Here is a 14,452-nt window from a genome sequence, read left to right on the forward strand (position 1 = left end):
ACCGTTGTTTCCGCATGTCCGACCGTTGGTGTGTCTAATGTGCGTATAGTACATCCCACTAACAGAACAAAATTTTTCTGAAATCAGCAGATCTACAGGCTCGATTGGCTGTTTACAAACAGACTACTGTAACTGTAAAATAGAGCTTAATTGGTTGATGTATGCTTTGTAATAATCATCTAAATCTAACAATTAACTTGTAGCTAAAGTATAACAGTATAGAAGTATAACATATTGAACAACGTATATACTTGATGAAAATATGTCTGTATTGTACTCAAGTACAGTACTTGAGTAAATGCACTTAGTTCATTTCCACCACTGACAATGACGGTCGTACCAGAAATAGCCGAAAGCTCATTTACATCCTGCCCTCACACTGTGGCCTCCGTGCCCCTCCCCCTGCCCCCGCCCTAACGTCTGACTGGATGGGGAGTGACTCACGGTGATGATGAGGGTGAGCCCGTCCTCTCCGGAGTGGTGCTTGATGTAATGGTTGGCGGTGAAGAACTGCGGGTCCTCCACGTACTCGAGCAGGAAGTGGCCGCCGTGGGGCTCGTCCTCCTCCTCGCCCGGCTCGCCGTCGTAGAAGGCGGGGCTGTCGCCCGTGTAGAGCACGCCGTTCAGGAAGAACAGCAGCGGCGCCAGCTGAGACTGGCTGGCGGCCGGCGAGGAGCAGGTGATCATGGAGGGCGAGTGCACCGTGCAGGCCTGGAGAGACGCAGACGGAGAACAATGGAAAATACGCCGCAACTTGTGTTGGCTGATGATTGATTGATTGATTGATTGATTGATTGATTGATTGATTGATTGATTGATTGCAGTGGTTCCCAAACACTGGCTGGGTCGGGACCCATTTGTGGGTTGCGGACACATTTTTATGAGTCAACTTTATTTGAATTATTATTTTAAAACACTTTCCCAAAAAAAGCTAAATTGTTTATGAAATAAAAACAAAATTCAATGTTTTTTTTTTGTAATTTCATGAAGAAATCAAAGAAAATCCATAAATTTGAAAACAAATGTTTAAGAAGTAGTGAGCCGATCTACAAGCTCACAACGTGGCACGAAGCTTGCAAAAAAGTTTAGGAACCTAACAAGATTGTTAACAGTACAGGGAGTACAGTCAGATTGTTAACAGTACAGGGAGTACAGTCAGATTGTTAAAAGTACAGGGAGTACAGTCAAACGTTATGCTAAAAAGATAAGAGAAACAAGCCCAGGGGTTTGTTTCCATTCCATTGTACTCAAAGGAATAATAGAATGAGTCATGAATTAAAGGCTATTTTTTTTTTTTTCTACATTTTTCCCACGATTTTGCATCCCATATTTTCACCCAGTGTGAACCTGGGGGGGGGGGGGGGCAGCGGACTGATCTCATGCTTCCTTCTATGCATGAGGAGTCCAAGCTGCTTCTTTTCACCTGACAGGGGGGGGAGTTTCCCCGGCCGGACGTAACGCGTGGAAGGAAGACGTTATTCCGACCAGTTCCTTCCCCCTCCATCAGGCTGGCCAGGGGGAGGTAGTAAAGCTAATTTAACCAGTGTGTATTTTAGAGCAGTGATTCTCAACACGTGGGCCGGGTAGCAGTGAGGACACTGCAATTGGACCCCCAAATAACTAATAATTAAGATGTTAATGATAATATTACATTAAAATAAAAAATGATATGTCAAATAAAGGTAAAATCTTGAGAAATTCTAATTAAAGCAACATGCTCTGGAAATGCACGCGGCACACCCATCTGACCACTTAAGTGGTCATACAGTAGATGGTTGGGCCACGAATGCTTTTGAGATTTTAAAGTGCGCCCTGATTCAGAAAAGATTGAGAACCAATGTTTTAGAGTATTTTAATACAATATAACGAGTACATCTGCTGTGGTTGAAGTTGGTCTCTCTGCTCTTCCACTGAGACATTTAGACGTTTCTCATTGTATCAAGTAGCCCAGTTTGAAGCTGATAACCCCAATGTTTGGCAAATAGCCCTGACTGAAGCATGTAAGGCCACTATCTCCCCTCGCCAAGATGTTCACTTGGATGAGAGTTTAAAGTTTTGTTTCCCGTGGGAGACACCCGCGTGTTCGAATTCCGGTCGTTAAAGTTGCAATTATGTCTCTTACTAAACGTATGGATTTTAGCTCTGACGCAACAGGGGCTGTTATGTTAGCCTGTAGATTGGCTCTTTTTGGCGAGCTTACAGAGTAGCTAGTATATAAATCACACTTTATTCTCTGTGATAAAGGCTCCTGCCATTGGCCCTGGATCTATCGCTTATCACGGCGAGAATATTCACAATAGACATGTTCCACTTCATGTTGAGACAGAAGAAACATGTCCATGTTTCTGTCCGGCACTGCCAAGTGCATTGCATCATTGTTCCATTCATCATGCTGTTCACTTTACAGCATTATATGCCTTCAAGATTATTGCCAGGTGTACAACAGCATATCGTTGCTGTCGGGTGTAAAACCTTGGATGTCCAAACTGTTACTTTTCAGGGAATGGATCCAATGAAGTAATGTTTTTGCTACAAGACACAGACACACTTAACCACGTTCACTTTCAACGTTTTTCAAAAGTAGCAAAAAGCTATTTACGATATTGCGCTACTTATGCTACTTTTGCACAACATTGTAGTAAAACTAAAGTAGGGCATTCATTTACATTACGACCGCAGCGGTATACTGTACAACAGACTGCATGGCATCACTCATCATCTTGTGCAGATACGGGCGAAAGTGTCAACCAGTTCACATTCTAATGAATCTTGCAGTGACTCACTGTCTGTCCAATGTCGCGCACGTCCATGGTCACACTCTGCACCAGGTCAAAGGCCTGACCTGTAACTGTGATGGTCCTGCCACCACTAGAACACGCACGCACGCACGCACACACACACACAAAAACACACCCATAACAATGGTTACGAAAGTGAGGGTGCAAAACACGTACAACCACCACACATGCTCGCATACAACAACAAGCAACCATAATGGCAGGGAGACAATAACAGAACAGGTTAAAGAAAAACGAACAGTGTGACAGAGATGCATTGCACACACACACACACACACACACACACACACACACACACACAAACAAACACACACGTCACACGCACACACACATGCACTGCAGCCAAATAGTTGAAGTGCATGCATTGTTTAATTAGATACACCACACTACATAGCTCTGCTGTAAGCAGAGTGCACACATGCCTATCAAAGGCTCCCTCCTATTCCTGGAAACGTGTCTCACACATGCAATGACGTTTAGAAGATATTAGTACCAGCAGTGATGGAAAGTAATAAGGTTCATTTACTCAAGTATTTACTCTTTTTGAGATACTTTTACTTTACTTGCATATACTTATATACACTCAAACCCCACCCCCACTTTCCTCATCTTCAAACTATAGTCCAGGGCTGAGAATGTGTGAACTTTAACTCAGAGGAGGTGAATCATAATATTGGTAATACCATATTAATTTATTTTCATTTCTTTATTCCTTAAAATCATTGTTTTATTTGATGGACTACAAAACAACTTCTTTGTGACCTCAAAACAATTACAACATCAAAGGCCAAGTGGCCTGTCACCTAAAATGATTCCAGGCCTAGCTGGCTGTTCACAATTAACTTTGTATATTTAGATTATTACATAACTAAATATAATATAAATATATATTTGGGTACTTTTATTTGTACTGTAAGTATATTCTGACGGAAATACGTTTGTACTTTTACTCAAGTCTGAATACGGGACTTACTACTGCAGTATTTCTGCATTGTGGTATTTCTAATACTTTTGTCCACCACTGAATACCGGAGCCTGGAATCTCACTGTTTAGGAGATACAGTACCAGGCCTGTAGAAGACGCCACATCAGGAACACATTATTGGAGCAGCTTATGTCATTCACTCTGGGAGGGAACCAACCGCAAAGACATTTAAGTAGGGATGTTTAGGAGATGTTTGGTTTCGGTCTGTACGCATGTGTGTGTGTGTGTGTGTGTGTGTGTGTGTGTGTGTGTGTGTGTGTGTGTGTGTGTGTGTGTGTGTGTGTGTGTGTGTGTGTGTATGTGTGTGTGTGTGTGTGTGTGTGTGTGTGCGTGCGAGTGTACCTGAGGTAGCTCTTTTTGGGTTTGATGAAGCTGACGTGGGGGTTCTTCTCGTAGGTGTAGGTTGTGCTGAGCTCGGCGCTCTGACAGGGAATGTTTTCAAACTCCACGCACACGCTCACCGGCTCCGTCTGTGTGTGCGCGGCTGCAGGCATGGTGCACTCGATGGTGTCATCTGTTTGCCTGGAACACGAGCGGTAAACATACAGTAATCACAGGACCGCAGCTGCAACATGATTTCTCGTAGCACAGAAGTTCCGTCACAATGACCCCCTTATGAGTCTAAAGGATGACTGTTTGGGAGTTTATTAAACAAAATGCTTCATAGAGGTCCCTACAGTGTGTAAACAACTTGTGTTTTGTGCACAAGCATCTGCATGAAGTGCACTCACATTTTAAGCCACAGGCGACCACAACAGATAACTACTGTTATCTGCTCTTGGCTCTCTCTGCACTGGTTGGCCGGGGGTTTTAAAATAGATTGAAACCACATGAACCCTAGCGTTGCACGTCATATGTGAACATTCTGCTCAAAGAGGCAAACATTCAGCGAACATTTGGCAAAAAATTGCAGATCTATACAAGTTCACAACGTGTTGCAAATGTGTGGTGAGTGAGCTTGTAGATCGGCAGTTTCCGGCAAAGAGATTTAGTGTTGAGGGAAAACATGAGGGGACCCAGTATTGACCCCTAGGGGGACCCCAGTCAACACAGTGTAATAGACGGATGGATATCCTCGGCCACGGGGGACATTAAGTTGTCATAGTACCGCAATTATGAAACACAGACAGATACAGAAAAAGAGATAACCAAGAGTAAACAGCTAGGGATTAGGAGTAGCAGAAAGCATTATAATGGGTGTCTTTCCTGGCCCTCTGCACTTGAACCTCTGGAATTTGCAGGTTATCTGAGCTCTTAACAGGTCATATTTTAACCCATTTAGGCCTGACCTCGAAATTAAAAAAAAATCTTCTAAATAGCTAAAATCTTCTAAATACGAGCTCTGCTACGAGATCTGCTATTTTTCAATAGCTAAAGCATAACATAATGCTAACACCAAAAGGGGTTCCCGCCCAAGTGGTACAGATTTTACAGATAACATTTAAAGCTTTTTACAGGATCAGGCTCCTAGGTACATTTGAAATGTATAGTCCCCTACGATCCTGAACACAACGCAGCCTGAGATCCCTCTGGCAATTGACCTGGACTTTGCTGACTTTGCTGCCTTGGCTGTGGAACTCACTGCCTCTGGCAAGTGAAAAGTAAATCTGTATCTTATTTTCCTTGAAAAGTATGTTTATCTTAAGGCCTTTTTCATACAGTATAGTTTTTATGAGATGATGTCTCTTTTCAAGTTATATTTGTTGTCTCTATCGTAATTATTACAGCAGCACTCACATTATGATGTTGCATTCCTGGGTGCCATTGACCATTACTCTGACTTCAGAGCCAATGTCCAGGTGCTCCCCTTGGATGGTCACTCTGGTTCCCCCAGCACGGGAGCCCTTCTCAGGCTTCATGGACGACAGCTTGGGGACCTGGAGACCCAGATGGCAGAAACACGATGATCAAGACATAGAAGACGGATTTATTATGTGCGGTCTGTGACAGCTTATGTCATGGGAAAAAGGCAGTGTTCACTCGTAACCCCCCTCCAAAAGAAAGTGGGGAAAAAAGAAGAAAAAAAACACAAACAGTAATTTATGCTTTATAGTGCACTTCTTGACATAAAACTGACAATTCAAAGCCACGCGCAACATATCCTGCACATAATTTATATCTTGTTTCTTTGTTTTCTTTTTTAGTTTGGCTGAGACAGCATGCTGACTATAACGGTAAATTAGTGAGGAAAGCTGTGAATAAAGTGCAGCCTGCAGTACATTAGTGGCTAGCGCGGCTGAATCTAATCGCCCTTTAGGCCTTCGCATACCGGACAGCTTCACTGTCAAATCCACAGTACATTGAAACTTGAAAGTGTAAACATGAACCGGCAAAGGGTACATTCCTTCCAAATTCAGGGTTAAATTAACACTCTAGATTTTACAGTGTACTTTGGGTTAGAAACAAGTCCCGCCCCACATGCACACGCACACGCACACGCACACGCGCACACACACACACACACACACACACACACACACACACACACACACACACACACACACACACACACACAAAACAAGATACGCATACCGTATACACACCTAATATACGCTGACACGTAGGAACAAACGGACTAAGGCGAACATGAATATCCATGTCCAACACCTACAGCACCATCAGCATTCCAGAGCCTCTCTAGCCTCCATGAAACTCACCTCAAGGGAGACCTCCTATCCTCACTGACAGCACTCACTTCCTCTGTATGCACGGATGGGGAGGCCTATTGTCTGTCCGTTTGTTTATGTGTGTGTGCGTGTGTGTGTGTGTGTGTGTGGGTGTATGTGTGCGCACGCGTGCGTGCATGCGTGTGTGTGTGTGTGTGTGTGTGTGCGTGTGTGTGTGTGTGTGTGTGTGTGTGTGTGTGTGTGTGTGTGTGTGTGTGTGTGTGTGTGTGTGTGTGTACGAGTCTGAGTGGGCGTAAGGAGGCAGATGTTTCCGGCCCAAGGTTCAAGGAAGGAGGTGCAGTTGGAGACACATATCCTGTCTCCGCTCGGATCCAAAATCCCCCCCACCCAGCGTTCTGTTCCGTTGTCACCCATCCCCCCCCCCTCGCACTATACGTGGAAAACACGTTCTCGCGCTGAAGCCTGATTTATACTTCGTTGCTTTGTTCGTATTGTGCGGCGAGAACCCTGCGCGGTGAGGTGGCGCATGTCAACCAATAGCCGATCTACATGCTCTGTACGCATTGTGTTCAGATCTGTTGTTGTGAGCTTGTACATCTGTAGATCGTCTATCATGTGGTATTGGTTGCACAACGCCGTTGTACTGCAGAGTCTAAACGAAGCATTAGCAGCTCGGAGCCAGGCTATCCCGAGAGGAGTTCCCATAACAACCATGTTTGTTGTTTTGGATTTATTTTGTTCATCTCCGATGGTTTTGGAGAAGGCTTCATGAGACCATAGTGACTCACCGGCAAATCCCTTCTTTTCTTTAAGATAGCCGGCGAAATTATCAAGCTCTCCAGATGAAGTATGAAGAACCCTCTTTGTCCGTAAACAAAAAGAAACAAAAGGCTTAAGAATGGTATTTCCACTGGCCGCACAGTCTTGGTCCAATGGGAGCCTGTGTGGGTCGAGGGTCAATTAACACAATGCTGGCTTGCTTTTGCCAATAATGAATTCAGAGGAGGGAACATCGCAACGAGTCGGACATATTTGTTTTTGCTGGCAGCCGGGTCTGAACGACAATAGTGCTTAAGTTGCAGTTCTTCATCAGTGTTTGAAGATTCCCACACACTCGCATTCCTGAATATCATAAAACACATCTGCTAACACTCAACCGACACATTGGGACGGCTCTCCCGCTGCGGAACAAGGAGCAAAGACATGTAGACAGAGGAGAGAAGAATGCGGAGGGAGAGACGGACGGCCGGACGGACGGAGACAACCGGACAGACTGTGGGAGTGCAACTCACTAAATATGAGTAAGGTTCCTTTGACGTCCCCATTAAGGCATGGTCGACAGTCACTTGGACAGCATCCATCATCTCATAGCCGGACCTCCCAGTCACACACACCAGTCTGGGAGAAAACAGAAAACAGCACATTTGAATTACACAAAAGGCAATAAACATTACAAAAGACAGCACACTTCAAGACTAAACAATGCAAGTACAAGTAGTACCAGTGAGGGTCGATAATCCATGTTCTGGGGTCGATCCATCAAAGCGCATTCCACTTACATATGGAATCCAATCATCGGAGGCGTCAGATATTAGAGGATGTGAAGTTCAAAGCTCCTCGGACCAGATGTGCCAAACCACAGCAGAGATTAAAGGTTGTCCTCTCACCTCCTGGCTGTGATTAGGCCTTGTGCCATTGTCTGTATTATTAATCATAATGTGACATGCTAGAGGCACCATGATCGCCTGAGTTATAATTAGACGGTACAGTATTTCGCACCGCTGATCTACAAGCTCACAATGCGTCACAGCGTGGCTCGTTGTGAGCTTGTAGATGGTGGTAGACACAATGCGCAACCAATAAATCAGACGGAGGTATGTGGGGGGTGAAACCAGTAACCAAGTATAAATCAGACTTGAGGTGGGGGGTATGGGGGGGGAATACAACCTACAACACAGCACACCATCACCTCCCAGCTCGACACACGCTGTTGGTTTATTTAGTCAGGTGCCTCATGCTAAAGATGGCCATAAATGCGAGCCAGCGGTTTACAGCGCTAGCTGGTGATTGACAAGAGGCCTTGCGCCTCTGATGAGGGGTTTAAATCCTCACATATGTGGAGGAGCTGTGTTTCGCCCCTAGAGACTGGGCGGGACATAAAACGAGACGGTCCAAGACACCGGGTCAGACCGGGTTGGGCTGATTATTATGTAAGTGGGGTTAGGTTTGGAGACCAGCTCAGGTCCAGATGACCGAGTTCAAAGAATTGGATCGAAGATGCCTTTCTTTTTTTTTTTTTTGTTAAAACACACAAGCATCTTTTGTCACAACATACTGTTCCAATTTACCAATGAATATCGCGTGTATTGTGTGTTAGCATGGAAATTGCAAATACAAGTAATATGTTTTAAACTGAATAATATCTACGCACATACATTATGGACAATAAGACTTACAATTGATAGATTGACATCTGGCATCTGTTTCTCACAACATTGACAAAATGCACACGCATTAACATAATGTATTTTACGGCACATATCTCTCAAAAGGAAAAGAACACAATAAAGCTTAAGAGCTTATTTCCCTTGTGGTCCTTTGAGTGCAAGTGTGTTCATGCAGAGTTGTAAACTTTGAGTGTTGTGTATGATTTACAGTATCTGTGTGTGTGTGCGTGTGCGTGTGCGTGTGCGTGCGTGCGTGCGTGCGTGCGTGCGTGCGCCACATGCAGTGTTAGTCAAAAACAGCCTTGTTGAAAAAACCTATAAAAATCTACTTTCTCCCAGCACAGACAATGCCCAACGTAAAAGAACTACGTTTCAGGTTCAAGATTCAGGTAAAAAATTCAGCAATGTTGCCCTTTAAGAGTTATTAGTATTACAAAGCAGCTATTAATACAGAGACGCTCCGGAGAGGTCAGTATATCTTTGTACAGTAGACTGGCCTGTGTGTGTGTGTGTGTGTGTGTGTGTGTGTGTGTGTGTGTGTGTGTGTGTGTGTGTGTGTGTGTGTGTGTGTGTGTGTGTGTGTGTTTGTGTGTGCGTGTGTGTCTGTGTGTGTGTGTGTGTGTGTGTGTGTGTGTGTGTGTGTGTGTGTGTGTGTGTGTGTGTGTGTGTGTGTGTGTGTGTGTGTGCGCGCGCGCGTGCGTGCGTGCGTGCGTGCGTGCATGCGTGCGGGAGGTATTAAGTGTGATGTTGACGCAGTGTGATCGCGGGCAAAGGACACAATGCTCCAGTCTCCCAGCAGGAGTCCTGACTGACCCTCGGCCTGCATTCCAGCTAGTCTGTGTTAAAGATAGACAGTTAGAGAGCACCTCCCCACTGCACATAGATATGTTAAAGATAGACAGTTAGAGAGCACCTCCCCACTGCACATAGATAATATAGTCTGTGTTAAAGATAGACAGTTAGAGAGCACCTCCCCACTGCACATAGATAATAGTCTGTGTTAAAGATAGACAGTTAGAGAGCACCTCCCCACTGCACATAGATAATAGTCTGTGTTAAAGATAGACAGTTAGAGAGCACCTCCCCACTGCACATAGATAATAGTCTGTGTTAAAGATAGACAGTTAGAGAGCACCTCCCCACTGCACATAGATAATATGTTGCCACTGTCGGAAAGAAACCTCATTATATCCATATTTCAACCATTTCACTATTAATTGTTTTTTATAAATTCACTTGCCGGAAGTTTAAGTGGTTAAGAACAGTTGAGACGAATAACTAACTAACGAATAATCTAAGTCCATATTCCCCGAAAAGGCCTCTGTCCTGAACCCTTATCCATGATTTGTACATTATGGATCATTAGTATGTACTGTACATGGTTATTCGTCTCAACTGCTCAGTGTCTGTGGATTTTATAACAATTGAACCAATGAAAAGAACGAACAGGATGGGCTACAGTGAGAGTCGCCTGTTGATCTTTTCAGCGAGCGGATGATGAGAATAATCAACAACTCTGTGCAGCTCGATTTAAAATCTAAAACTGTACAAGTGGACCCGTTACTTTAGATACATTGGGTCCTTGCGGGTCCATCTGGCTACATTTGTATGGTCTCAGAGTTACAGATGGGTTGCATTAGCACCGAGGGATGTTACTCTGAGCACGTGGGCGTGAGTTTGGTCCTTACAGAAGACACTTGAGCTGCGACCGAGATTGATGGGGCCGTGGGCAACTTGGAGGACTTGAGTGTAAAGTATCCGCAGAAGTGCACGTACGTACTCACAGCAAATGAGGCGCGTCGTGCTTGACGATGCCATTAATTAGACCGGTGACATATTAGGACTGTGGGCTCTGGTTCTCTCCAGGGCTGCACACTGTCCTCTGTCCACACAGCTGTGACCCTTCACCCCCACGTGCACCTGTCTCAACAGCAATGGCTGCTGAGGTCACACGTGCAGGTGCGTGCGTGGGTGCGCGTGCATGTGTGTCTGTGCATGTTTGTGCATGCCTGCTGTCAGCCACACTGACGTGTTTTGGTTTTTCAGCGCCGCTTCCCGCACCGAGGATATGGCATTGCTGTCATAACAACCAGGTTGGGGAGCCAATGAGGGATGACGATGCAAGATGAGATCATCCCCAGGAGTGAAACGTTATTCGCTGTTTGTGTGTGTGTGAGTGTGTGTGTGCGCGCGCGTGCGTGCGGGAAAATGTGTCAAGGAAGCCACGGTGACAGGAAAGACCTGCAGGTCAAACTCAGAACTGCTCTGAATTCTAAAGGCCTGTTTATACTCAGTTGCGTGGCGGTGTCGCGCTACAAAAATAGCCGATCTACACGATCACAAAGCATTGCGGGGTAATGCTTTGCGATGTTGTAGGTCGGTTATTTTCAGTGCACGACACAGGCACGGAATCAAATATAAATCAGGCATAAAAAACAGTGATTGGTTTCAGCGGAGCGGGACCAGATGAACATGAACAAAACAGATATTGGAATGGAAGTTTGGATGTAGTTCTAGAATTACAGCTTTCCACCGCCCAGGCACCGTGTGCAGGTGTCAAACCGCGGTCCTGCTGTCTCCATGGTGACAGTGTTATGGTCCCTGGTGGGGAGGGAGCGAGGGAAGTGCGCTGCATAATAATATTTGTGAAAAGCCTGATGAATTTGTGCAAACCGCACTACGTACATTCGGTAGCCTCACCAAATGATCTGCATATGGTTTCAAACGATATGAATGTTATTACTGGAGAAAATTGTCGGCACTTGTTGAAAAGTGGTCTGTATGTAATTTGCTTTACATTATAAAATTGTCCAATGACATGTGAAATACCAATCACAGTATATTTAGCTCCTAGCTCAAAGAGGTACCATGTGGTGTGTGTGTGTGTGTGTGTGTGTGTGTGTGTGTGTGTGTGTGTGTGTGTGTGTGTGTGTGTGTGTGTGTGTGTGTGTGTGTGTATGTGTATGTGTTATGTGTGCGCAGGCCGGGCATGTGTGTGTGCACATTTCTACACGGCTGAGATCACTAACTTTTTAATGTTCTACAAGATTTGTCCATAAATTACAGAAAAATTCACACATTTACATGTTTAATATGCTAAAATCCCAAATCTGAGCAGCTTCCCTTGATGAAACCTAAGTAGCCAAATGATGGGTCATATGAGACTATAGTTACTCACTCTTGGGAGACGGTGTAGCGCTCAGGCAGGAGGGAACATGGCACGTCTCCAATGGAGACCGTCGCTGCTTCAGCCCTCCGGCCCAGATTCTTCCCCTGCACTGTCAGCAGGGTTCCCCCCTCCACGGGCCCACTCTGTGGATAGATCTGAGGAAGAGGAGGAGGAGAGCACAGAGATGGAGAGAAGAGGGAGGTGAAGACATGCATGCCCTTCAGAAGTAGAAAACAATTAGCGCTAATGACGGGCAGAGATGGAAGATAAGACGAGTGTCCAGTTTAAGTGCCTCTTCAGAGGGAGACATCTAATTGACAATGGCACAATTTAGGCATATATATATACCCACATGGTAGACCAGACCCTCTCTAGCCCTAGAAGCCTGAATTATATGTCCACGTACGGCGGTGTAAATAAATTAAGCATGAGACTCTTCAGTCTCTCGGCATCTACTTAATGAAGAGCGGGCTGAGAGGCCCTTCCATGCGCGCCCCTCGTGAGACGCGGGGAGCGAGAGTGGCAGAGAGGCGAGGTGCAATGGGAGAGCAGGAGAGGTGAACGAGTGGGGAGGCAATTTACAAAATTGAGTGTGGAGAGGAGAGCGAGTGAGGACGGGGGTAGCAACGGGCGCTGGGGGGCTTCGACGGGGGAGCTAAATGCACACACCGCCGTTCCATTTTGTGCCGTGTCAAATTCCTCTGTCTCTCATGTCTCCTGTTGTTTTTCTGATGCGCGCACCGCCTCATGCACCATTTCAGCTCTTGAATATTTTTTTCCCCCTCCGCACGGTGCTCTCAGGAAGCCGTGGGGGTGGAAGGCGAGGGGCCGTCACCCCTCCGATGACGACGGAAACACAGCTTTCCAGATAAGGATCTCTGGCTCCTTCGGCAGCAGAAATCTACCGTCATCTACGTAACCGCTGTAGCTGTACTACTGTGACTAACCTAGCTTAACCCCATTAACTGTGGCATATTTTAGCAATGTCATTACAGGGGGACATTTTTTTTTAAATGTTTAAAAAATGTAAAAAAAAGTTTGGAAACATTTTTGAAAATATTTCAAGGATTTTTCTAAAACAAGCTCACAAGTCACAACAGTGATGCGACAACATCGTGAGCTTGTAGAGCAACTATTTATTGTCAGCACACAACAAAGTATAAATTAGGGCTTATAGTGGATAGCTGCAGACCATGGGGCCCCCAGGGACCGCACATGCCTTTCTTGGGTGACCGTTTCCCCTGGTAGGGATGAGGACATGTCCGACTGATCCCTCTGTGTTGTTATTATCCTCGGCTCCACAGCCCGCACTGACTCAATCACACACTGAGCGTACAAAGGAAAACAGCAACGCTGTTTGGTCTGGGTTGATAGGGCAGGGGGCAGGGGGACACACATTCAAATAGTTCCATTTATTATTGCCTGAAGTGAGTGACAGCTGGGATAAATAAACGCCCGTTAACTCCAGAGCTAAAGTGAGAAGTGTTCAAACAAGGAGGGGAATGTATGACTTTTAATATCATGAGAAAACAAACTGCTTGAGACCGACCGGGCGGCTAACAGTTGTATCTGTTGGATCTGGACCAGGGGAAATGATGTAAGTGTTTTCCTGGTCGCAGCGGGCAAGCCTGAAGCTTATGCTATATCTAGACACAAGACATGTGATCATAACACATTCACACGTTCTTATACCATACAGTAACTATGCTCTCTCTCTCTCACACACACGCGCACGCGCACGTGCGCGCGCACACAAACACACACACACACACACACACACACACACACACACACACACACACACACACACACACACACATGCTGCATGTGCACGTGCATATGCACGTATGGATATAGATAGACAACACCCAGTAACTCCCATCTCAGCAGCAAGCAGTGAGTTATTATCACCAGCCGTCCAATAGCACCTTGAGTGTCTGCAGTGTCATTGAGCATCTTTGGTGTTGAAATTAACGTTAGCTGGCGTGCAGCTCATTTACACCTCTTCTGAGAGGATCTTGATTTCCAGAGACATCAGAGAATGTGTGAATTTGCCTGTGAAACAGCAGCTTTTAAAAACCCCATTAAAGGTAGCAATTAATTATAGGCCCTTTTGGAACATGCCACAATGTCGTAGGTTTCAAAAGATAAATAATCCGGGTTGACACACTGTAGAATATGGTTTGGAGTTGGACTACTAGTCCGTGAGCCACGGACTACAGGTTTTGGAGGCGGAGAACCATCGTCCGTCAAGATTAAGTCCTCCCGGCCGGCACATGAATCAGGGGTTCTTAAACCCAATTGAAACAACAACCCAGAGGCCTTTTCACATGAGGAGCAACACAAAGCCTGTGTACTTGAATGGATCCCACCGCAGGTCACAGCCGGCGGACATGTGCTGTGCGTGAGACGAGCACGAAGGTGAC

The 14,452-nt window shown here is 45.5% G+C and overlaps 1 protein-coding gene across 1 annotated transcript in view; it reads right to left on the minus strand.

Moving 5' to 3' along the window:
* Window positions 1-14,452, minus strand: part of plxnd1 (plexin D1) — a 108,990-nt gene that overhangs the window by 48,674 nt on the left and 45,864 nt on the right. Inside the window, exons 13-18 of the mRNA XM_083769818.1 lie at window positions 12,036-12,181; window positions 7,703-7,808; window positions 5,521-5,660; window positions 4,126-4,305; window positions 2,784-2,868; window positions 445-711 (exon numbers count right to left, since the gene is read on the minus strand). Of these exons, the coding sequence (XP_083625944.1) occupies window positions 445-711; window positions 2,784-2,868; window positions 4,126-4,305; window positions 5,521-5,660; window positions 7,703-7,808; window positions 12,036-12,181 (924 nt within the window). The remainder of the gene's footprint in view (window positions 1-444; window positions 712-2,783; window positions 2,869-4,125; window positions 4,306-5,520; window positions 5,661-7,702; window positions 7,809-12,035; window positions 12,182-14,452) is intronic.

This window comes from Protomyctophum parallelum (genome assembly GCF_964188405.1).
Source record: "Protomyctophum parallelum genome assembly, chromosome: 7".
Classification (NCBI taxonomy): domain Eukaryota; kingdom Metazoa; phylum Chordata; class Actinopteri; order Myctophiformes; family Myctophidae; genus Protomyctophum; species Protomyctophum parallelum.